Source organism: Candoia aspera, chromosome 1, assembly GCF_035149785.1.
Source record: "Candoia aspera isolate rCanAsp1 chromosome 1, rCanAsp1.hap2, whole genome shotgun sequence".
In the NCBI taxonomy this organism is placed as follows: Eukaryota; Metazoa; Chordata; class Lepidosauria; order Squamata; family Boidae; genus Candoia; species Candoia aspera.
The window spans coordinates 310,596,231-310,622,520 of NC_086153.1; the positions used below are offsets into that span (position 1 = coordinate 310,596,231).

Below are 26,290 nucleotides of genomic sequence, written 5' to 3' on the forward strand. Positions count from 1 at the left end.
TAAAAAGGTACAGTAGAAACAGAACCAGATGCTGGCTACTGAAATTTGGCCAGCTTTTGAGAAAAATACAAAATGGGAACTTATGGAAAGTGATGTACATTTTGTACTAGTGAGAGTGGTTTGTGGCAACACATTCTGAAAGGCTGTGGCTCAGTGGCTCAGCACATCTTGGGGGTCACCCTTAGTATCTGCAGGTACAGTAGTGGTAAGAAAGATTCTTGGCTGAGAATAGGCAGTTGTTGCCAATCCGTCCTGAATCTACACAACCAAGCTAGACAAACCATCTCAGGGTTAAGTATCGTGACAAGAACCTACACTGGCTGTAGCAAATCAGCTGTGAAATAATTCAATTTCTCACACGCCCCCCCCTCCCCGGTAAGCATTTTTAACTAAACATGGTTTAGGTAAGCCATGCAAATTGAATCCTATTTGGTTTAATAAATTAATTTCATTAGCTACACACTATTTATTAATTTAATAAATTAATTTCATTAGCTATACCCTGAAGTTATCTTGTAAAACAAACTTTCAAACCAATGGAATTAGTTTCCTTTAACAAATCAATCAAAATTATCCATAAGTTAAGGTTTGGGTGTAATACTAAATTGTGGTTAAAAATAAAAGGGAAAGCTTCTGATTAAATTGTGCATTGGATGAGGAGTGGCAACACCTGTACACAGGACAGTAGTTTATTATTATTTACAAAACAGGACACTTGGTATCCCCACCGAGTTTTCCAGCAAAGTTATGGGAAAGGGTAATTCCAATTTCCTTCTTAAAGACAAAATGTGCATTTTCCATCTGCTATAAGAATAGTTTTATGGTGGTAGTTGAGAGAATATCAGCCTTACCTATTTATGCTTAATCAAACACACTGCTTAACTAAAAACATTTTTCCTATATCTTGATAAGATCCTTGTCAGTAATGTCACAGGGCTAAGGTACTGTATAAAGGTAGGTACAGAGACTTGGGTAGCAAACTTAGAGGGAATGATTCCATTGATATTACCAGAAATTTCCTGGAAACAATTGTCTTGCATTTTAGCTGAATTATTAAAAAGGAAAAGGAAAAGCCAGGAGACACTTCTCTAAAACAGCTCCCAATTTCTATATATTTTTGGATTAAAATGGGATAATAATAAAATGTATCATAAATAAAACATTGTGTTTTTTTGCCAGAGTTTACTTCATATATTCAGTATTAAAATTAAAACAAAGCATTTTGAAATATGAGTATAAACTTTGGCATAGAAGAAAAATGGTTGATCCTCAGCTAAAGATCCAATTTGTTTTGGAAAACACCATGTTAAGGATGGCTGAGAGACTGTAACTAGCTGAAGCTTATTTCAACGTATTTCTGATGAATATGAATCTTCTTTGACCATGTGTATTCAGTTCCATGTTGACCTCACTTAGCATATCTTAATTTTCTTTTGCTTTATGTGCTGGAAATGAGATTTACACCATTTGTACTAGCAATATTTTATTTAAAATGGAGACGGGGGTTTCCCTTCCTTCAGGGTAGGATGCTATGATATAAATGTAAGCAGTGTGAAAACTATGCAATGTGTCCTATCATCTCTGTGCCTCTCAACTGTTCAGTTTTTAAGAAATACTGCCTTTCAGAGCAAGTCATTCAAGATAATTGGGAGCAGGGGCATACATTAAATACTTGTATAATATTAAGGATTTGTATAGTATTAATTTAATTAAAAGCAAAGTCATAAACACATTCAAGAACAGTTAGAGACTAGAAATGTGCCTTAAGGCGAAGCTGAAAGCTCAGATAATAAAGGAATTGTATGTCATGAATTAAGACAAGGGAGTAAAAACCAGTACAAGTAAAGAACACAAGTTAGAAGGTCAGGCAAACTATAAATGTTTTGATTTATTGTTTAGAACTAAAGCATTCACTTCCATTTGTTTGTTGGTGTTTTGCTTTGGGGGGGAAGGGTGCAAGACAAAGTAGCTGCATTAAGCCTAGCAGCACATACGTTACCATACTCTGTGTCTGATAGTCCCTGGGAAATTGTAACTGGAATGTATAGACTTGCAATCTTCTTATTATGGAGGGGAATTGGTGGTTTTAGCACCTTTACAATATTTACAGCTATAATGTGCTTCTGCTTCCATTCTGAGGACCAAAAGATGATGTATGATGATGTGTACACACACACACACAGACACACAAAATGTAAGTTGCACCATCAGTCTACATGCCTCAACATCTTTATAGAAATCTATTCACTTTTCAGGACTGCTTCCACAGCCACAGAAATGAGTCAATACAAAAGGTCATGCTAATCATGGGGTCCTTTGCCACCACATAGTACAGCCAGTAGAATTTTTATACTATTTTTTATTATTATAGAATGTGTTGGAAGGGACCTTGCAGATAAAGTAGTCTAACACAGTGCAGGAATCCACTACAGTACTACAGCATCTCTGACAGACGGCCACCCACTCTCTGTCTGAGAACATCCATCAAAGGAGGGTTCCCTGTCCCCTAGAGCAGTCTGCTTTTTTGCTGAACCACTGTTATGGTTAGGAATGTTTTCAAGGTGTCCAACTACAAGGTAGATGAACTACCTTGTAGTTAAAACCCTTTAACCCTTTTCTTGTCTTGTCTTCTGGAACACCTCTAATTGTGCCCTCTCTTCTACATAGAAACCCTTATCCTTTGGATACTTGAAGTCAGCTGTCATGCCTCCCCACTGTCTTACTTACTGTCTTATCTTCTCCAGATAAACATACCCAAGACCTGCAACCACCCATAGGAGGCCCCTTACTATCTTCACTGGTCTCTTCTGGACATTTTATCATACATTAAATGCTGATGCTTCTTAAAATGCCCACATTTAATAATCCTAGTGTTGTCCCAAATGGCCTATTTGCTTTTTTTGATAATAGGTCTTTAAAAAGGCAGCTAAGTTTCTCACTTTTTTCAGCTTATTAGAAACAATAATTCTACTCTTGTTGCCAACTGTTCAGCTGCTATCCTGACAGCTGAGCCACATTCCTGCACTCATTTAATAGCTATTTATCATTCAGTAATCTGCCCATTTTCGAGAAGGAATAAAGTTAAATGTTCCAGAAATTGGAAAAAATTTGAAAGTTGACCTTTATTAAGTGGGTTAATTGTCACCATCACAGCATGTATGAAATTAATGACCAAAAAGTAGAATTTCTGAGTTTCAGAAGAGTAGGTTAATATCCAAAAAAAGGAGAAACTCTGACCTTTTTGACACATGTCAAAAGAAACAGCCACCTTAATAAATTACTAAACCATCCCTAGCATCCAATCACTTAAATTAATTGCTGTAAGACATCCTGGCTCTACTTTAGATGTTACAATTATTCTCAAGTCTCCTCAGCAGCTAGGTTTTAGAAGGCAAATTCCTTTCTTCAACTGCACTGCCCAATATAGAAATCTATTTCATTTATTAGGGGTAAGACTAAGAATACCCAAACAAAGGCACAGGAAAAAGTGTTAAAAGAAGCATGTTTAAGAATAAAAGGGTTAATTTCAGATGCAACCTGAAGCAGAAAAGTACATTCATTTCACCATCAGCATATATATTGAATTTATACACTTTTCCTAGGAAAATTTGATTCCTATATAGGAAATATTATTTAAATGGACTTTTAAAAGGTATAAACTTAATGAATATCCGCCTGTGTTTTTCAAGCTGCTGTTTTATATACTTGCTGGCTTTCCTTTTTTCACCTGTTTTCGTGACCTTATTTGTATCACATCAATACTTTGTATACTTTCTGTAAAACTGTTGGACATTAATTAATAGCATCCCAAAAGGAAGTATTTAACATCTGGATACTTCTTGTTATGTAAATTCATAAGAAACAAAGATAAACCTGTTTTCAAATAAGCAGCATAGCAACAAAAGAATTCTAGAAACAAGGGGAAACATTGAGAAATTCAGCTGAATTTGAAATTTTATAACACATTTGTAAGGCACAATTTACAGTTTATTGGTGAAATATGACTCCAAATCCAAGCAAATCAAAGACGGTATGATTAAATGGACGCAGAGCTTGAACATTGTTATAGAGAAGCAACAGTGAGGATTTCAGTGGAAAAATAACATTAAATTTACTTCAAACATTATACTCAAAAGGAACTGGTACAAGTTATTTTACCACTGATACATCACTCCAGTCTTGATTGCTAAAATGAGTAATTCCTTTTCTAAAAAATGCTGGAAATGCAATGCACAGATTGGATCCTTTTACCATACATGGTGGCAATGTTGCAAAGCAAAACAACACTGGAAAATAATCCATTGTAGAATGGGACAAATTCTGAAAATTGTATCCTCATTCCATCCAGATATATTTTTTTTATTAAATTTCACTAAACCATATATTTCTTCAAAAAATACTGAATTGGCTGCAATATATGTTAATGGCTACAATGCTTTTTATTGAAAAATGTATTTGATATTCTCTATAGAAGAATGCTAACCAAATAGTGGGAGTATACTTGTCTAGAATAATTTCATATTTAAAAAGTAAATCTGATGTAAAATTCAACTTCTTTTGGAAATCATTTTTAGACTACAATTTTATACATGTAATTGTGCCACATCCAAAATTCAGGTTTTAGATCTTATCTATTTTGACATATAATCTATATAGGATTTACATAGAATTATTTTAATGTTTTGTTAATCAACTATAGCTTCTTCATTTTTATGATTTGAATTGTGCTATTAAAGTTTAATAGAGACAGGTTTTGATTAGAAGATATATATATGAAATGTCTTATAGTAGTATAAACTTTAATGATATTGTGAGGTTTCAGCCTGCTTCTGACTCCAAAAACGAAACTTATTCGGAATCAGAAGGGGAAAATGAAACTTATCAGCAAGGACTTGAGGGATCTAATCCAGGAAGTGACTCAGCAGAGCGGGAGGAATCGCAGGAGAGGATTGGACAAACTCCAGAGGGAGATTTGAAGCCTCCAATCAGTACTCAAGAGAGGAGAGCAGAGAAGCATGGAAAAGAAAAAGCACGATTGGCCAGTAAGGGAAAATGTTGTGAGAAGGAGCAAATAAAAAGGCAGGCGCACCAAGAGCAAGCTGCCGGAGACAACCTCTCCTTTGAGTTCACAGCACCTGCGGGAGAATCCTTACCAGCGTCAGAAGCCTTGCCTGTAGCCAGCATGGGACCAGCGCCAGCGCCTTCTGTCTTTGTGGAACCTCCGTCTGCACAGGTCGCTCCAGTAGAGTCTCTCTCTGCTGTCCCTGCTGAGCACAGCCTCGCATCCAGCTCCAAGCCTCATCTCTTCACTCCAGCATGATCCGGGCATGCCTCCAGTTCGCAACCTTGCCTGAATGCTCCAGTCCAGTCTTGCTTCCAGAACCAAGCTCTGCCTAGATACTTCAGCCAAGCATTGTCTAGCCTTTGTGTGCCAGCCTGATCTAGCCTGTGTGCCAGGGCACCTACCTGAGTGTCCCGTCTCTTCGTCATGCACCACAGCTCCTTCCAGTCTTGCAACTTTGAACCAAGGATTGTCCAAGTTCTGCCTTGCTGCCTTGCCTCCATCTGACTGCAGTGTTGCCTGGGTGTCCTTTGCCACCTGGGTGGACTTGATGGAATTACATGCTCTAATCTATTGCAAGAACTTTTATGATTGTAAATAATTTTTAAATAAATAATGTTCAATAAAGAATCTTATTAGTAGTTCTGCCTGGCCAGTCTGAACAGGACAGATATATTAGAATATTAGTAGTTACTATATTTCAAATTAGATGGCTATCTACTGGTATTTTACTGCTTATATTTGGTTTTTTATCTGTGTTACCTTTTAAATTTGTATTATCAGTTTTCTGCATATCACAAATAAATAAAATTTCAAGCTGAAGGAAAAAGTAGTTAGGCTTTAATTACCACTGTAGAATTATCTTGAGCGAAGTCCTATCTAGAAGTCATTGTTTTTTGCTTTTGGACCAAGACAAGAGACTATAGTTACTAATTCATAAAGGTACTCTTCAGGTCAGTTGCATTGTTCTGTACTCCAAGCCTGGCTACTGTACAAGGGAAAACTTCTTAGTATCTACATCTCTGAAATTGTTTCATGTATGCAAGACACTTTATGAATGCATTGTTGTGATCATATTCTGATTATGACCAATCCACCCCAACTGAAATTAGAAACAAACATTATACAAGCTTTCCATGTGTTTTGGCTACAACTCCTGTATTTCTTCCTCATTGCTTGTCTTGAACTGGGGCTGATTGGAGGTGTAGACAAAAATACCTGCGGCATATCAAGATGAGAAGACTACTTTGAAATGTCCAGAACATGTGTTCCACAGGAGCTTTTGCTAGTTTTGAATAAAGCAGAACTATTATTTGTCTTTACTTCAAATTTGAGGTTCTATTATAGTAGATGAAATTGACAATAATTTCCCTTTTTTTATTTTGCAGTTGCTGCACATTGCTGACTCTCCTGCAGATTATAAACCTGGCACCCTCCATCTTACACTTATATACATGTATTCTGTAATGCATCCTTTCTCATGCTAGCTGGGAATTCTTAGATTTGTAACACCAATTTATTAGGAAGCACCAAACTGGGGAAAGCTGTAGCAATGTTTAGTCTTGGCCAAGTTAATATCTGTCTATGGCCCATGTATCTCTAATACTGAATGTCATGGTACTCCAGTGCTGTGGCTGAAACTGCTGGACTTGGCACAATTCAGCCAGTGGTTCTCAACTGGTGGTAAACGTACTACAAATGGGACTCAGAAGATGTTAAGTGGAAGACAAGGTCAGCCATTAAGACTTTTAAGTATTTAAAACTTACCATAAATGATACATATGTAATAAAATGTCTGTAAACATATAAATGTACTTCTAGAAAAAATTGTGTTTTTGTTTCTAACATGGTAGGACCCACAGTAGAATGACTGGTTCTTTGATCATTTGAATGGTAGGACTTAAGATACTAAAGATTGAAAACCACTAATCAAGAAAAGTAAATACAGTATGCCATTTAGCTGAAATCTAGTTCTGGTGACTGCATCTATGCAGTTTTCTTGAGCATTATAGAATTGGTTTGCTATTGACTAGTTATCAAAACTGTAATTCCCAACTGGTCTACCTTGTTTTGTTTCAAAGTTCCAAATTATTGTCAAGAAATAATATAGATGTGTCCATGAAGATACTAGAGTTGAGCTCTATTTGAATTTTTATCTTTACTGATTATATTAGCTAATTAAGTCAAGTTAAGAGAAATTTTAACAGGTTTGATGTGTGCTTTCTTTATGAAGGTATACCTCACACAGCATAATTAAAAGTATTATTTATCCATGTTAAAAGTGGTGATAAGACCATTTTTGAACCAAGTAGCCTTAAAAAATCCTTTTTTGGAAGACATTTGAAGAATACAAATTTTCTGGAGTTTTGAGAGAACCTTCTTTGATATTACAGCTTGCAGAGATGGATAGGGAATGTGACCAAGTTAATTCTTCTGGATATCTGTAGCATTTTCCCCATACTTGATCATTAGATTTTGCTGTTTTATCTTAAAGAAAAAGAAATTAGAGGACTACAGTATAGTGTATAGTAATTGTTGCCCTGTGACTTGGTAGATACCTTGAATATGTTTAGAAAAGATACGTTATGCCTTATTCTTTTCATTTTCTGGAACAGATCATCCATAGTTTCAGAGTGAAATATGAGCAGAATTACAAAACAGCCGTTTTATCAGATCTAAGAGCAGCATGGTTTCTTTGAATTGCTATATGGGTGATGCTATAGGCTGAATGAAGATTCACTAAATAAAAAAGACACCTGGTTCCTAGCACCATTTCTTAAAAACGTCTATTGAAAATCCATATGGGACAGAAATAATGATGCATGGTGATCTTTATTAGGTACATGGATTCAACTATATTGGATAGGACTCCCTGCAGGATCAGACATGTAGCAAACTCCTAAATGATGGTTCCGGTCCAGGAAAATAATTATGTCAGCTGCATCATTTTTTCAGTACAGTATTGCTTCTATCATCTATACTCTGTCAGTTCAGAAAATAGATCACCGCACCATGTGGAATATTAATAATACTAATTTATTATTACATTTATATGCCTCTTGACTCCCAGTGACTCTGGGAATTACCTTTGAAGACCATCAGAAGCCACAATTATAGACCAGAAAACTGGTCCATGTTTGTAATTGCTGTATGAAGAAATAATGAAAATAATACATACAGTATGCAGCTGCACTGGCTTCTGGGCCTGATTGAAAGAGATAGGCAATACTTATAAAACTCCAAATTTGCTAGGTGAGTATTGTATAGCAGTATTATCTCCTGTATAAATCTTCTCAAGTAATAACAGCTGGCTTGTAGTACCATGTTCTTTATGAATTCAGAAAGAGTGGTGTTTATAATAAAGCTCATTTCATGATAAGTCTGTTTATTATGGAACCATCTCTTCAGGAAGCTAACAAGCTGCATTATTATATTATATATAATATATAAGAAAAATTCTGCATTATATTAATTTAGGCATTTTTTTTTAAAGAACAGCTTGTTCAATTCTGAAACATTCAAGCATTTAACTGGGAAATGCAGTAATTTACATAGGAAAAATGAAATTTCTGCTTTGTAATCTGTTTTATTATACTATTCTTATAGTTTCACATTTAATATTTATTTGTATACTACCTAAGACCAAATCAGCTACTGTGAAATAAAACACGGCTAATGTGCAATAAAATATGTTAAAATCCCACAAAAATGTTTCTGTAAGATGATTCATACAAAGTAAAAATTTGCATATATTTGTTTATTTTGGCTTCTGCTAATCTTAGGAAAATACATGGAGTTATATTCATTGTAACTGAATTTCCAAACCCATACACTAAAGATTCAGTTCTATTTCTTCTGATTTCATAGACTATGCAAAGATTTCATGAGCTTACTTGATATAACTGCTCCTATATCTTTTGAAGGCCATTTTCAAAGCAGCTAAGGACAGAATATTAGTTCTGCTTAAAATTGCACAGGTTAGAAATGTAACTCAAAAGAAGAATGCATGAAAATTTAATGCATTTGTGTTGGGATGTCTCAATTTCATGTTCCCTTGCTTCAGGGTTCCAGAGCTTGGCCTATTCTGTCTGGGACCTTAAAAATTACACTTTTTTGAAACATAAAGTGACATGGGTTCAATCAAAAACATCGCAAAATTAGAAGCATTTTTGACATCTTCTTAAAAATAAGAACTGTTTCAGCTTATCTCTGCAGTTAAACACTGATGATTATTTGTGGATGTCAATGGGATGTCACAAACTCTAGACTGTGCTCCAAAAGAACAGACTTTAAGGATCCACAAAGCCAAAAATATTTCTGCATATTAGGGGTGAACAAAATGTATTGTTTTAGGGATGGAACTTTCTAAGGAACACAAGAAAATTCCATTTTTCTTCTGGACCATGCTAATTTGCATATTCTGGGAGTGTCTAGCAGTCTTCTGAAAATAAATCTCCTTTAACTCCCCTAAAACTGCAAGCAGAAATTTAGAATTAGTGTACAACTTAGCATGTTAAGCCATGCAGCATTAATGAAAAGTAGCAGACACATGTTAGTAAGATTTCACTTTTAATAATTTTCTTAGTCAAAAGTGTTGCCCTGAAAATCTCTAGTTATCTGAAAATCTGAAAAAGCTGGGGAGCAATCTCACTTTGAACAACACAGTTTAAAGCCGTGGGCTGAATGATTTACTTCCAACCTTTTCTTCACCAAATACAACAGTGCCATTTCAAAATAAAAAGTCACACCTTAAAAATAAAGTGGAGGATGTACCATAGTTGCAAACTTTGATTTTTTGGGTGGGAGGGGAAAGGGGGGGCAAAGAAGGGGAATGAAACTTCTCATACAGTAAAACAAACCACAAAATAAACCAACATTCTTAGAAACCACTATAATTAGAATAAAATATGTATTCTTACTGATATTTCAAACCTAATGAAAATAAGATTGCCACCTTATCTTTTAGGGAGCAGCACATCTTACTTTTTCCTAGCTTTTCAGTCTTGATATCCATTCCCTGTTCTGTTTTCAGTTTATACCCAAAGCCAAACCTACCACTTCCCTGGGCAAGGTGCAAAAAACCAGCTTTGAATTTTATAAGTCAGAGTAAACAGAACAGAAAAGCAGCAGATGAAGCTGACCTCTTCCCTAGGAGTCAATGTGTTTTCTCAACCAAGGACTGCACTGTGTTCCAAAGGTACTTTTTTCTTGCCCTATTCCTGGACTCCAAAAGCAAGATGGCAATCTTAATAGAAACGGGATGCTAAATCTTTTAAATAACTTAAACTTTTTTCTTGTTATAAAGCACCCCCCATTCCTCTCCAGAAAGAAATGTTAAGAAAAACACCAATGTAAATTACTGTTCAAAGAGGAGAAAAAGAACACCTGCTAGTTTTCCATTTCACAATAAAATCAGAATGATTTAGAGTTATTCCTTAACCTCATCAGTACTGTCTGAAGAAGATTCTTTGGTATCCTCAGTCTCTCTGCTGTTTTCTTCTTGATTTAGCTTTTCATTTTCCAATTTGGTCCTATTAAGCAAAGAACTGTCACCATTCACAAATCCATTTGCTTCTGCACCAATGCTTTCCTCAATCTTTAAATCCTGTTGCTCCTCTGTCTCTTCATCCAAATTTCTCAAGACAATTGGGAGCCTCGAGTCTGCCACAGTGTTCTCCAGCAAGGCAACGTTACTTTCTTCATATCTGGGGAGGAGTGCGCCTTCTGCCATTTGTTTGCTATAGTATTCTCGATTAGCAGCAGCACTTTTTATTGCTTTTTCCAAAATTTCTTTTTCACCTAAACGCAACTTAATAGCCATAGTTGCATTACAGGTAAGGTCTTGTGTTTCCAAAATGAATTTGTCATCCTAAAGAAACAGGTGGAATAAAAAATATGAAGCTGTTATCTAAACCTTAAGCACAAACCCTGACACAAGGTTTACAACGCAATGACATCAGTGTAGAGGGTGCTTTATGGCATGAAGAAAAAGGAAGGTCCTTGCTTCAAGAACCTTACAATCCAAAGCACAACTGAATGTGGTAGTTGTCTTGATTGTTTAGACTCTATTGAAACTAGGAATGAACAAAGGGAAGCTGAGAACCAAGATATAAGACAGAATATAAAGATGTGTTGCTCAAGTGTTCTTGACAAGTGAGAACAGGAACAGTGTTTAAAGACAGAAGACAACATTCAGAATCTTGGAGTCAGCAGAAGTCTAAAAAAGGAGTGTTTGGAATGCAAAAGATGTGTTTCCACATGACCAGGGAAAACTCGGGTAATGCCCTGAGTGTGTCTGAAAAGTGGCCATCAAGCATATGTTTGATGTGGACAAAGCAGTAAGAGACCCCAAATTTCAAATGTAGCTTGTAAAGTGGCTCAGTCATATCATCAGGAAGAATAATGGGCAGAAACCCAGCATCTGGCCCCTTGATAATGATTCAAACCCACCCAGACCCTATTCTTTAAATTTAAGATGTAAGAAAACATGGCATTTTGCAACACCTCCCCCCAAATGAAACTACATATTTAAAGATATGTACAGAAGAAGAAAAGCAGAAGTACTTTCTGGAAAAGGAAAATATCACAAAAGAATGCAAAGCTTTTAAAACTCACATCACTAGTATTTGGAATTAAATCAGATAAATGGTAAGGTTTATAAATATATGAAATTGCATGCTCTTTTAAGTCTTACTGGAATAGTAGTCTTGTAAGTTTTCAAGAGAAGAGATGCCCTGGCTTCCAGGAAAGTCCAAAGTTTCACCTCATTGTCCCAGCTCACTGGAAATTCTGAATTACCAAGGGTGAAGATTCTGTCAATGGCATGTTCGCCTATCAAGTGTTCCTTCAGCTCATCTACAGAGGATAAAATATTGTCAGCAAATGTTCCATTTATTCTGGCCACCGACCAGGCTAAAGAGTTGACCATTAGTAAAGAATTTGTATTAAAGGTTGATGCTCCAAAATAAAATGATATACATTTTGCTGTTATTTCAAGACTGAACAACTTGTATCAGCTCAAGGGCTGCACATGTTGACAGCTGTCCTCCAAAAGTGAATGAGGCCGCTTTCCTCTCTTAATTAGTTTACTAGTTTATTATTCTTAATTTTTTATTTCATTTTATTATTTAAAAAGTTTATTAATTGGTTACTTTAAAATTTATAAAGTTTTGTAGGGGGGTTGGCAAGAGAAGAATTCCCTGCAAGTAAAGTGCAGGTTTTTCCTTCATCAGTAGAGGGAGCAATGATACTGAGACTCTATTTTCAGGGTTACATGGAAAATGTTGCAGACTTTTCTCTTTTTTTAACCAGGAAAACAAGCAAGTGAAAGAGAAATTTCATTTTGTGCCTTAAAATTCCCCCTCCAGAAGAATGAGGAAAATTGCTCCAAAAGGTGAGGAACTTTGTAAGAGATGTAAATGCCTCTAGAAGTCTTAAGCCATTTCAGCCTCCGAGTCTCAAAAATTTCAAAAGAAATCTGTTCCACTGAGTTCACGTGACATACTTCAGCTAACTCTGTGAAGGACTGCAGTCTATTTGAAAGAGATGTGAATTATCTGTTCCTTTCTTTACCTCCCCCCACCCCCACATCCTAAGGTCACACTGCCACAATTTAGTGGCAAAATGGTTGATTTGGGGGGGGGGCATGTTTAGTTTATTTAGAGTCAAAGACCAAAATATTAAACAAAGTACAATCAGATAAAAACAAATGAAAGAAAAGGACAAAAGAGGAAATTAACAGAACTGCAAACCATTCTGGAAGAAATAAATCAGCCAAAGGTAAACCCAAAGCTTATTTATGGTTCTCAGACCAAATTAGGTAATTGTTCTAGATATTTCTGTAGATCTGTCTGCTACCAAATATAGAGTATTTGTCTCATCAGAACAGCCTAAGCAGGAAGATATCAACTCAGAACACCATGTTTGATAAAAGGGGCAGAGAAGAAAACAACAAAAAAGTACAAGATTGTCTTGACTGCCCCATTGAGACAAAGCACAGGTGATATTGTGGCAGTATACAGAGGAACCTTCCCTTCAAGACCATTAAGGACAAAGTGTTAAGTCCAGCTAATGAAAACTAATGTTCTTCTGTGTGGAACAGAAAATACAGATGCAATTAGGTAAAGAGAAAGATCTGCCACAGAAGCTGCCACTGCAGTAAATAAGGGGCTTTGCTTCTGACTCTCTGCAAATCCAGGCTAAAGAATAGTTGTTTAATCTCTAGGTTGTCTCTCTTAAGCCCTGACATGGTCAAAAATTAAGATGATAATCCACAATAATCAGATATGAGGGAGAAGCAGATATGTAGGTTAAGATAAACAAGCCAAAGAATCTGCTGGGGAGGTTAATTTTAGCCAATTCTTGGCAGATTCTCATACAAACCTTAGAGAAAAGGGTAAATTTCAACCTAAGGAGAACATTAGTTACACAAAGAATAACTTGTAAGAACTCAGACTTAGTTGCTTGCAATGTTTTTTTGTCTATATAAGCACAAAGGTGAGTTACATAAAGCAGAAGATTCAGCACCTTTGTTCTAAATAAATTTACTGAAGCAGACAAATTTACTTGTACCAGATCAAACTATGACGCTGGAAGCCCTGTGTGTTCAAGTTATGATTTCTTTTGTCTATTTCTTCCAAACAGCATATTTTTGGAAGAAAATTCCAAGATATTTAAATTGTTTAGCTTGCTTGATGTGGTTCTATTTATTTATAAGTATGTATTTATTTTCCAGTTGCGAAGGCACTGGTCTCCACCAGTCAGAATGCTTTATAAGAGCTCTGCAGAAATCAAATCATCCCCAGAAGCTTTCTGAATTGCTAAGGATACAATGAGTTTGGAGCTCTCAGGCATGGATACAGGGGACCAGCTGAGAAGAAGGCCTACCGCGAGGTCCCTAGACCTGTGAGCCATGCTAAATATAGATGGAAATGCTTGGACCAGGTCTCAAGGGACATTAACCTCCCTACTCCTGTGTTGGCTTTGGAGGCTGAATGGGCCAGAAGTCACCAAGTCAAAAAGAGGTGGAATTTCTCTCTTTAATCAATTACATTTTCCTAGTTAGTTAACTGTGGCTCTTGCTTTATTTTTTTTTCAGATCTTGTAAGATTTCTGCAGGAGGAATCTACCACTATTCCTAAATGAATGTGCATTGACCAATCTGGTCTTAGCTTCAATGCAATCTTGGGTCAAATCAGACCTTTCAACTGGATTTAGGGGTGATACAGTGATAGTGATACATACAGACATAGATGCAGATAGACTGTATATTGTCCTTTAGGGATTCTTAATGATAATTGTTTCCTGATAAAATTCTTAAATCTTCACATTCTTGATAGCGTGCAAGAACTATTTGAGATATGAGTTAATGGAAGGCTTTAAAAAAGCTGATTTATTTATGTATTTATTTCATATCCCGCCTTTATTATTTTTTTTATAAATAACTCAAGGCAGCAAACACACCTAATGCTCCTTCCTCCTCCTATTTTCTCCACAAAAACAACCCTGTGAGGTGAGTTAGGCTGAGAGAGGGTGACTGGCCCAAGGTCACCCAGTCGGCTTTCATGCCTAAGGCGGGACTAGAACTCTCAGTCTCCTGGTTTCTAGCCCAACACATTAACCACTAAACCAAACTGGCTCTATTTTAGATTGATTTCTCATGATCTCTGTACTATTTTGAGTGTGATTTTTGCTCTTCTCAAAAATAAGGGTGGAAGCAGGGGCAGGAGGCAACTACTCCAATTTGCATCCTTAACCCCTGCCACTCCCTACAAAGTAGCCCAAAATCATGTCATAAAATTTGGGTCATTTTACCGCCATGGTTTGTCAGCACAATTTCAGTCAACCTGCCAGGTGCCTGTGGACAAATTGCAGCCTGACTCTGAGAAAGTTGGTCACCCATGATAAAGCATATATTCAAAGTCTCAGTAGCTGAAAAAGAGAGCTAAAAGCTATGCAGGCTATCTTCTAGATTCTAAACTAGATTTGTTAATTATAATTCAACCAATTATTAAATAAAGCTTAATATCAAACAACTAAGAAGCCTATGTATAGGTATGAGAGCTTCTGTAAGCAGGTAATTGATTTTGCTTTAATGGGCTATTGAGCTATGGTAGCCTAGTCATTTTTTCTTAAACATGCTTGGAAGGGTAAACCTGTCTTAATCCCATTATTTTTACTATCACATAATAAAACAAATCATATGCAAGTACTTATAAAGATATTTTTTTTACCTTCAGTCATACAAAATACTCTAAGAAAAGCCAGTAGTTGAGCAGAGATTGGAGGCTCCGTTGAATGCAAAGCAAAAACACTGGAACTAATAAAAATGAAAAGTGAGTCAGTCTCAGATGACTTGATTATTTAATATAAAAAGCCTTAATTTATAATACAGTTATTCTTGTAATGAGGATTATAAAGGAATTTCAGACCATTAAACAAGCTATTCCAAACGCTTCCACCTAAAAGTTGCCAATTTCTCTTCCAGAGTAAGTTATTTTACGTAACTTCATAATTACATTATACATGCCTCCAAGATGTTTCAAGTCTCATTTCCAAGCTTCACTATGCTATAACATACTATCAGTAATCACAAACATATAGAATAAATCCTATTCAATTTAGTTGGGGATCCAATCCAAATCAAAAAATAAAAACCATGATTGCATATCACACAGTAATCTGCCCTAAAATGAAGAATATTGGCAGCTCTACTGTTAAAAAAAATGACCATGATCACATGATATTTCTAGTGAAGACCAAGGAAAATTAAAAAGAGCAATCTGGCCCAGGTTCCATGTCCTCAGATAATTTATGTGTGTTACGGGTGTATAAATAAAATTTATAGAAAGTAAACATGGCATACTATGCAATATAAAATAAATATATGATGGGTATCTTAGTGTCCATCAACAGTACCTGAAAGTTCATTAAGCAATGTTCTACTGGGCCTTCAAGCTTACACTATTTTAAGATAAAAGTAGTCTCTTTTAGTTTTACTTACGTTGGGATTCCAGCACGAGCTAAGACTTCTGCCTTCATAGCATATAGCCTGTCACTTTTACTTACTCCAAGCTTTATTTTCACTCTGTCATGTGAATTATTATCAAAGAAAAATCCACTGTGGATCACAAATTCAGCATTTGACCGAGTGCCATAAAAAATGTAAATCTAGGAAGATGAAAAGAGAAGGGACAGAAGAACAGCTTAGCATCAAAACTTGGAATGACAATTGGCACTTTAGCCAATAACCTCCCTGCCCCAAACTACAGTACTAAAGAACACAAATGAGTAAAAATACTTTATTTCAACAAAGTACAATAAAATTTTTCAACAAATTGCTTGTACTCAAAACATTTCATGTTGGCCAAAGCCTCAATATATTTCTGTTCTGGATTAATAACATATAGATCACTAATGCTCAACTGGTTCTCTTTTGAACTGCAAGCAATGCTGGAATTTGAGATCAACTGAGTTCACACATAAAGACAGTCTTTTTCTGACTCTTGAATATGAGCTGGTAATAAATGTGTTATAAGACAATCAAATAATGGGTTAATGAGAAACATAAAAGCTTACTGCTTTGAACAAATGAAAATATTGTGCCTCACTTGAAATGCTGGTACACAGGCTGGAAGGCTATCCTACAAGGCTACTTCTTGGCAAGAAATTACTCTGCAAGATCTAAACTTTATAGAGAGAAGTATAAAGATCTTGAAGTTGCAGGTATGCAATAAATGGTATTTACTTCTATTAATTTACATTGTAGCTATCAGGGGTGGCATTTTATAATAAATTCTAAACAAGAACCCTTTCTCTTCCTCAAGTAACAGAATAAAAAAGGATGTATGGGCATGTGTGAATGGCCAGAAAGAGTGTGGCAATCCATGAGTAAGAACAGCAGACACACTGGAGAAAGAAAAAGGAAAATTTAGGATGGAAAATGCAAAAATATTTGAAGGGGAGGGATGCAAACATTTTAGTGAAATAATGGGATTTCCTAGGAGCTAGAAATGCAAAACTATGCCCAACAGAGAAGATTAAAATATGGTTTTAATTTAAGTAATCTTCTGTATTTTTTTCTTTCTCAGGGACAAAGGGGAAAAGATGTCACACAGCCACTTTGGCATAAGAGTGTAAAAGATGTAGGCCAGGGTTCCTCAGAACCCGAGTTCCATGAGAGGTCACCAGGGGTTCCCTGAGAGATCATGATATATTTAAAAAATTATTTCAAATTTGGGCAACTTCACGTTAAAGAGGTAAGTTTCATTATTTATTTTTTGTTTAAGAACGCTGTTAGTGCATATCTACAGGCCTACACATGAAACAAATATAATTATTTTGTAACTTCTGGCCTATATTTGAGCCTCAATGTGCAGGGGTTCCCCAAGGCCTGAAAAATATTTCAGGGGTTCCTCCAGGGTCAAAAGGTTGAGAAAGGTTGATGTAGGCAATGAAATTGAAGAGGGAATAAAGTAGAACCTAAGAGAAGATGGGAACTAGGTAGCTGTGGAAGAGTGAACTCACCACCTAGAGCAACCAGGCATTTCTTTTCCCCCCTGGGACCCAGAGTTTTGGGGCTGCCTGGAAAGGAGGGTTAATTTAAGAGTTTGTTCCATAAAATGAAACAGAAATTGGGGGGGGGGGGCAAGAAAGGAATCAAGCCAGGAATACAGCACACACTGCCCTAACAGTCAGGAACCACGCTGAGACAAGGAATAGGTCTCTAGTGTTTTATTACTGCTACATTAGACAGAAAATCCTAACAAACTGAAGAAGCGTGGGAAAAACCCAGACAGATAAACCCCAAAGTCAAGGCAGGTCTGATCTGTGTCTCTTTGAATGGCTGCTTAACTCCTCAGTACTACGCATGCGTTTCCCCCCCTGGATAGGGGCCCCCTCCTGCTCACCATCAGTACTCATGACATCATCCTCCCCTCCAGATTCACATTCCATTTCAGCCCCCTCCCTTCAAGAGTTCCTTTCTCCCTCCAGGGTCTCATGAGCGTCCATCTCCTCCTCCAAGCTCCCATGGGAACTAGGCAACGATGGAAATTCTACAAAGGAAAACTCCTCCAAGGACGAATCACTGCTGCTCTCCAGGTCTGATAACGCTTCTGGACCAGGTGGCTGCTGCTGGAAAATAGCTAGATAATTAGAAGATTCTTCGCCCCTCCCTCTTGGGAAATGCAAGCCGGAGGTGGAGGGCTGCGGCTCCCCCTCCTCCTCTCTCTGGCCTCAGAGTCTCTGGCGAGGGTGGAGGTTGCCAACTTACAAACTCCTCTGCTTGGGATTGTGAGGGAACAGCTGATGGAATTGTTGAACCAGCACTGGTGCATGCACATCTCTGGCATTTTCCCACATGTGCTCTTCCTCAGGGTACCCTTTCCAGTGTATTAAATATTGGATGCCCCTTCCCCTCCTCCTAGAGTCCAGAATTTCCTCGACTTTGTATTCCTCCTCCCCCTCCACAATTACTGGAGGTGGGGGGGGACATTTGCGATCATAAGGTACTTGGGGGAGGGTCTTTGGCTAGCAAGGCTCTGTGAAAGACTAGATGGATTTTCATGGATGCTGGCAGCTTTAAGCGATAAGCCACTGGATTTATCTGCTGTACCACAGTGAAAGGGCCCACAAACTTAGAGTCCAACTTCTTGGAGGGCCTGGTAGAGGTCAAAAACTTGGTAGAGAGCCACACTTTTGTCTCCTACCACAATTGCTGGCCCCTCTTGTCTGTGAGCATCTGCAGCTCTCTTGTAAGCACTCTTTGCCCTGTTCAGCTGCTCCTTTAACAACTCCTGTGTGGCTTGTTGCTCTTTAAGAAAATCAGCCGCGGCTGGAACAGCTCCCTGCTGGGAGGAGGTGGGCAACACCCGAGGGTTAACCCCGTAGAGTGCTTGGAAAGGAGAGATCTTGGTAGAGGATTGCGCAGAGTTGTTATAAGTAAATTCTGCCATGGGGAGCAGGGCTGGCCAATTGTCTTGCTGATAAGTAGTGTAACACCTGAGATACTGCTGTAACCATTGGTTAATTTTCTCAGCTTGCCCATTACTAGCCGGATGATGGATCTGGACCCCTAATGACTAGAAAAGGGCCCTCCACAACCTGGAAGTGAACTGAGGGCCTCTGTCACTCACCAAGTGATTTATCATGCCTCTATACCTAAAAACATGGTCCATAAACAACTGCGCTGTGGCTTGCGCAGATGGGAGGCCCTTGCAAGGAATAAAATGCGCCATTTTAGTGAAAAGGTCCACCACTAGTATGGAAGTCAGCCCCTGGACCGGGGGTAAATCAGTGATGAAATCCATGGAGATTGTATCCCAAGGCCTACTGGGGGTGGGTAGGAGTTGCAAGAGTCCTGTGGGCTTCCCTGGGAGAGGCTTGGCTCATCTACAGGTATGACAAGAAGCAACGTAACCCTTTATGTCTGCAGTCATCTTAGGCCACCAGTAGTCTCTCAGAGCTCTACGGAGAGTTTTGAAAACACCTCCGAGGCCTGCCGCTTGATGGTCATGGCAAAGTCTCAGTACTTCTTCCCTCAACGAGGGGGGAATGTATAATCGCCCGCTATGCCAGAGGATTCCTGCCTCCACATTAAATGAGGAGGCAATGTCTTGCGGGTCCCTCTGGAGGTCATCCATCCTGGCCCTGGCATACAGGTCCTGTTGCTGCTGAGCTCTGACTCTTGTAAAAAGGTCCTCTGTTTGTCTGTCTGCCTGCTGCTAAAATCTCTGTCTGGTTCCCCCTCATAGACTGATCAAAGTTGTGAGGTTGTAATATAGTAGCCTGTACCTCCTGGTGAGTAGCGGGGGTTGCCTGAATGGACCGAGACATGGCATCTGCCAAACAGTTCTGCACCCCAGGAACATAAGAAATAACAAAATTGAAACAGGAGAAAAACTGGCTCCATCTGATTTGGCATGGGGTGAGGGATCTGGTGTTTTGTAGAAGCTGTAAATTCTTGTAATCGGTGCAAACTTTCACAGGAAAGGTTGCACCTTCTAGCCAGTGCCTCCACTCTTGAAATGCTGCTTTAATTGCCAGCAACTCGTTAAAAACATCATAGTTTCTCTCTGCTCGTGAGAGCGTGCGGCAGAAAAATGCACAAGGGAGCAATGTATTCTGTTTTGTTTGTATATTGAAATAAAACAGTAGCAATAGCAAAATTTGAAGCATTGGAATGCATTATGAATTGCTTCGTGGGATCAGGGTGCTTTAAAAGCGGCTGGGATGCAAAGAGCTGCTTAAATTCTTGGAAGGCTGCTTGCTCCCTCTCCCCCCAAATGAATTTTGATCCTTTCTTCAAAAGCTGTGTGAGGGGTTTAGCCCTGTCACTAAATTTATTTATGAGTCTCCTGTAAAAATTGCAGAATCCTAGAAATTTTTGTACCTCTTTCACATTTCAGGGTGGTTGCCAAGAGAGAATTGCCTGGACCTTAGAAGGATCCATGGATATGTCTTCTGTTGATATTTTATAGCCCAGGAAATGTAAGTCAGTTAAATCGAAGGCACATGTCTCTAGCTTGGCGAACAGCTTGTTCTCTCTCAGTCTTTGTAAGACATTACATACATGGGTTACATGAGTTGTAGCATCCTCACAGAATATTAATATGTCATCTAGATAAATGACCAGATACTTACCTAGTAAATCAGAGAAAATTTGATTCATAAATCGGGAAAATATGGCTCCTGCATTAGACAAGCCAAAGGGCAAAACAAGGTACTCAAATTTACCAAACCTGGTATCAAAGGCAGTCAGATATTCATGCCCCTCTTTCATCCGGATCAGATTGTATGCATTCCTGAGGTCCAACCTAGTAAAAATGCGTGCTTTCTGTAAGCGATCCAAAAGATCAGATATTAGGGGGAGTGGGTAATTTTCCTTGACCGTGAGTTTATTGAGGGAACTGAAATCATGGACGACTCTCATGGGTGCCTCCTGGTTTGCCGGTACCAACGGGTCAGGCTTCTTTGGTATGAAGAAGGTAGGAGCAGACGCTGGAGAAGTAGATGGTTGGATGAAACCCTTTTGGAGATTAGAATCCAAGTAATCCTTTAAGGTGACTAGTTCCTTGGGGGACATGGGATATTGTTTCCTTGCTGAAATCTTGGCTCCTGGTATCAACTCAATGGTGCAATCACAGTCTCTATGGGGGGGGGGTAGTACTGTGGCCTCTTGTTCACTGAAAACATCTGTGAAATCTGCATACATGGCTGGCAACTGGACCCCCCCAGCTTCCGTGACTGCGTTGGTTGCTGGAGAGAGAAGAGAGGCTTGAATCTTGTGGTGCTGGCATTCCTTAGCTGGGAAGGAGATTGCTCCCATAGTCCAGTTCAACAGTGGGTTGTGGATCTTCAGCCAAGGTGTGCCCAGGACTATAGGCACATTAAGTGATGCAGTAACATAAAGTTGGATCCACTCAGTGTGGTCTCCCATTGTTAGTTGCAAAGGTTCTGTGAAACTTCTAATCGGCCCTGCCTTGAGGGGCTGGCCGTCAATGGTCTCAACTTCTATGGGACATGGCAATTCTATGGTCAGGATGTTGAGGTCTTGTACAGTCTGTACATCAATAAAATTGGTGGAAGCTCCGGAATCCACAAGGGCCTCCAGCTGACCTGGTGCTCTGGGTTTACGTGCATTATGACTGGTAAGTAGTAAAAGGATTGCCTGGAATCCTCGGAATGAGCCCTTCTTAATTGATTGATGGTCTCCCTGCTGAGCTCTGTGGAGGGAGACCAACGGAGTTTCCCTGGTTGGAAGTCGAGGTGGAGGTGGCTCTTGGTTCTGCTGCTTGCCCTGGGGCTCTTATGGAATTTGCTTGGCTTCTCGCTAGGCAAGCTCTCACCATGTGCCCCTGGGCTCCGCGGTAGAAACAGAGGGCTCTCTCTCCCCTTCTCTGTCTCTCAGCCTCGAAAATAAGCCTCCTGCTCGCCCCAATCTGCATCGGCTCCTCTGGTCCTGAGTAAAGAGATGCTGCGGAGAGAGCTGGAAATCCTGGAAGCGCTCTGAGGCCCCCGTTTCTCCCCGGCTGCATCTGTCTGAGCTCTTCTAGCCTGGCGTCTACAACCACAGACAGTTGATATAAACCTTCTAGGGTAGCTGGTGTTCCCTGGCGCACTAATTCAATTTTAATTTCTTCATCCAGCCCGTTTGAATTGGTCTTTCAAGGCACTCTCATTCCAGTCCAGATCTCCTGCTAACAGCTTGAAATCAGCAATGTAAATCCCCACCCTCTTGTTGCCTTGCTTGAGCTTCCGAATTTCCTGGCTGGCAGTGACCTATCTGATAGGGTCGTCAAAGTGTGCTCGGAACCCTGCCAGAAAATTCTGGTAGTCGTTGAGAATTGGGTCATTGTTCTCCACCATGGGAATAGCCCATTTGGCTGCTGGGCCCTTTAGCAGACTTAAAATGAAGGTGACTGTGGTTCTGTGTGTGGGAAACTCTGCCAGTCTGCTGTCGAAAAACATTGTGCACTGTGTGAAAGGCTCTCAACTGTCCTGCTTCTCCTCCAAACTTCTCTGGTAGACTGCCCTGGGATCTCAAGACTACTGGCGGAGCTGCTGCTCCTGCTGCTGGCACCGGTTGTGGGTTAATCGGAGCTGGTTGTTGTAACTGCTGTAGCATGGCTGCTTGTAATGTGTTGATCTGGAGATCTACTTGTTGTTGATGTTGTTGCAATGCTGCTGCCAGTTGTTGGATGGCCTGCCGAATTTCCTGGTTTTCCGAAGACATTTTCCCAAATCTCTCTCTTTTTTTTTGTTCCTCCCTCTTTCAATGGGAGTAGTTGAGTTTGTTAGGATTGATGTCCTAACAGTCAGGAACCACGCTGAGACAAGGAATAGGTCTCTAGTGTTTTATTACTGCTACATTAGACAGAAAATCCTAACAAACTGAAGAAGCGTGGGAAAAACCCAGACAGATAAACCCCAAAGTCAAGGCGGGTCTGATCTGTGTCTCTTTGAATGGCTGCTTAACTCCTCAGTACTACGCATGCGTTTCCCCCCCTGGATAGGGGCCCCCTCCTGCTCACCATCAGTACTCATGACAGACACTCAGGAAAGAGAAACATCCAACCCAAAGGCAAGCACCTCAGCAGTAGTCTTCTGACAGTAAGAGAAAATTTCAATTCTTAGAACTGAAAGACCGGTTGAGAGGCAGAGCTGAGAGACAGGGGAGGAAAAGAGCCCGACAGAGTCTACAAACCCAAGCAAGCCCACTGCCTGCAGCAGCCCAGGTGCAGACTCCACAAAGCAGCTCCAGCAAGAGAGGACTGTGAATGCTGGTGGGGGGCGGGGGAAGAGAGGGAGAAAAGCCCATTTGCAAGATTATAGATGTGAAATGGGTTTTCACATGCAAATGGACTGATTGGCTACAAGAGCTGGAGACCTGGGGAAAAAGAAAAGATTTAAAAAGCTAAGATAGGAAAACATAGTGCTACAAACACAGAGATAGGAACACAGTCATAGAACACAGAAATTAATAGATTAAATAAGATAGAAATAGTTGTAAATATATAGCAATAGAAAGACTGTAGATTAAGATAGGTAAGAAAATAGAAACAAGCATAAAATTAGCATTAAGATTAGAAGTAAGGAATAGGAGTTTAATAACATTTTTTAACAATAAAAGTTTTTTTGGGAAAAACAAATGTAGTCTTTGTGTCTGTGATCTGTACCAGATTAAGAAAACCCCTAACAAATGGTGTCAGAGGTGGGATGTGGTACAGTATCCAAACATAAAGAATAAAAGGCTTGCATGAAAAAGAGAAAGGGTGACCCTGCTCCTGAGGGGGAAAAGACTGGGAGCCAAAAGGTTAGAGCTTTAGAGGCAAGTAGGAGTGTGTACTGGCACGTGACTCATAACCACATTCTAGAGCTTGCATAAGACAGCTTGAAATGGAAAGAGAGGGTGAACCAGAACCTGTGGAGGCAGAGGCCAACCCTGAGAGTAAACCAGACCCATCTGAGGCCCTGATAGGCATTATGAGGGAGACGCTGAAGCAACAAGGAGGAGGAAGAAAAAGGATGGCTAAAAGAGAGGAGGAAGGGTGAATGAAAGCTCTCAGAAAAGAGGAGGAAGATAGTTTATGGAAGGAAACTGAGCCAAGGGACTCCTTAGAGAAGAAAAGGTTGGAAAAGGAGATCCGAAGAGAGCAGTTTAAGGAGCTTGTACTATAGTGCTTCTTAAAGGAACACGATCACCTTGTGGGAAAACAGCAGTATCTCCAAATCCCCATTTTCTGCGGTAGCAAGGGAAAGACCTTGTGAGATACACATTCCAAACCTCAGAGAGGAAGATATTGAATCATTTTTCATTATATTTGAAAGAGTTGCTATAGGGCCTGAGCAGCTCTGTTTTTCATGTGATCTCTGTCAAATATGGAAGGGCTAGCCCAAGAGGCTACCCTACAAATATCTATCATGGGCATCACTGCTCCTCCTCCCTATAGGAACCTCAATCATTCTGAAACATTTCTTGCACTACCTCTGAAGACTATCAAGGTTTCTCATGGTCACTGGACTTCTTGAGCAAGGAATGTGTCAACTACTGAATGTGATGGTTTACTCTTCAGAAATGATTCTCATTCAATTTTCAAGCACAAAGCTGAGCCAGCCCAGATTTGGGTGCCATACACTGTGATAGCTTATCTGGGCAAGTTCGCAGGGGCCAAGTCCCCTACTCTTTCTTCCCTAGAGGTCATGGTGATGCTCTGATACTCTGTTCTGAAAGCAGGAGAAGAAATGTCTGTTGTTACGGTTAAGAAACAAGTCAACTTCCCATTTTTCTGAGATTTGCTGGGACATTTTCTGGATATACCTACTCATCCTGCACCAGATGTTGCAAATTCAGGCAGTCCGCTAACATGTTGACATCTTCATGTACTCTGCAGTACTGGACAAAGCATTTCCATTCAGATCATGAGTCACATGGCTTCATTATGAAGCCCTCTGGACCTGGTTTCTCTTTTGGTGATTTATGTAAATTTTGTTGAGATGTCTATTCATGTTAGCACATGTCATCACCTGAGCTTGTGTTCCAGGGTGTTTATAGCTAGTAAGATAACTCTATGATCCAGCTGATTGAGGGAAAGCATCACTTCATGTTATGACCATGATCCCTATCCTGATCTCTGTTCCAGCATACAAAATAATCTGGATATTCCTCCAAATTTGTGCTTCGTTAGTCACTAGTGTAATAACTGTGTTACTTTTTCTGAAACTTTTAGCTCTATACATGTTCTATTGGCAATGTTATTCTGTAAGAGATGAAGGAGACATGAAGAACTATGGAACCAAGTCTATGGCTGTAATCATCATGTCCCGGATGAGTGTCAGTTCTAAAACTTGGCATGTTGACTTCAGAATTGCCTTAATTCCACCCATATTGTGCTTGTTCATTCTTGTGAATGACCTTTGGCCTCTCTGTGTCAATCAGGACCTTCACATGTAATATCTGGAGGATGAGGTTGAGCTCATCTAGTTCATCACAAACCTATGATCTTGTAGACAACACACATTATATATTATATGTTCTGTCCATCAGTGGTACCCTGTCAGGAGATTATGTCAATATGCATACAGTCAGGACCAGAAATATTGGAACAAGGATAACTCTTTTGGCATTTGGCCTCTGTACACCACCACATTGAAGTTGAAAGGAAACACACCCAGATGGGAGCGAAGTCAGGACTTTCAGCTGTAATTCAAGGGGGTTGACAAAAGTGGGGCACTAACCATTCAGGAAGTACAGCCAGTGGCATACACACACTCCCATCATTGGTGGCTCATAAGTAATGGAACAAACCAACATCATTACAAACATAAGGATTGCCTTTAATATCTGGATGAAAATCCTTTGCAGTCAATGACTGCCTGAAGTCTGGAACCCATGGACATAACCAAATGCTGAGTTTCTTCCCTCAAGATGCTTTGCCAGGCCTTTACTGCAGCTGCCTTCAGCTGCTGCTTGTTTGTGGGTCTTTCTGCCTTCAGTCTTGTCTTCAGTAAGTGAAAAGCATGCTCTATTGGGTTGAGATCAGGTGACTGACTTAGCCATTGAAGAACATCCCACTTCTTTGCCTTGAGAGAAACTCTTGGGTAGCTTTTGCTGTATGTTTTGGGTCATTATCCATCTGCAATATGAAGTGGCGTCCTATCAGTTTGGCAGCATTTGGCTGAATCTGAGCAGAAAGTATAGCCCTATACACTTCAGAATTCATCTTGCTG

The 26,290-nt window shown here is 39.3% G+C and overlaps 1 protein-coding gene across 1 annotated transcript in view; it reads right to left on the minus strand.

The window, feature by feature from the left end:
• Window positions 1-8,804: 8,804 nt before the first annotated feature.
• Window positions 8,805-26,290, minus strand: part of SETD3 (SET domain containing 3, actin N3(tau)-histidine methyltransferase) — an 81,615-nt gene continuing 64,129 nt past the window's right edge. Inside the window, exons 10-13 of the mRNA XM_063290309.1 lie at window positions 16,065-16,231; window positions 15,295-15,380; window positions 11,757-11,917; window positions 8,805-10,931 (exon numbers count right to left, since the gene is read on the minus strand). Of these exons, the coding sequence (XP_063146379.1) occupies window positions 10,491-10,931; window positions 11,757-11,917; window positions 15,295-15,380; window positions 16,065-16,231 (855 nt within the window). The 3' untranslated portion in view covers window positions 8,805-10,490. The remainder of the gene's footprint in view (window positions 10,932-11,756; window positions 11,918-15,294; window positions 15,381-16,064; window positions 16,232-26,290) is intronic.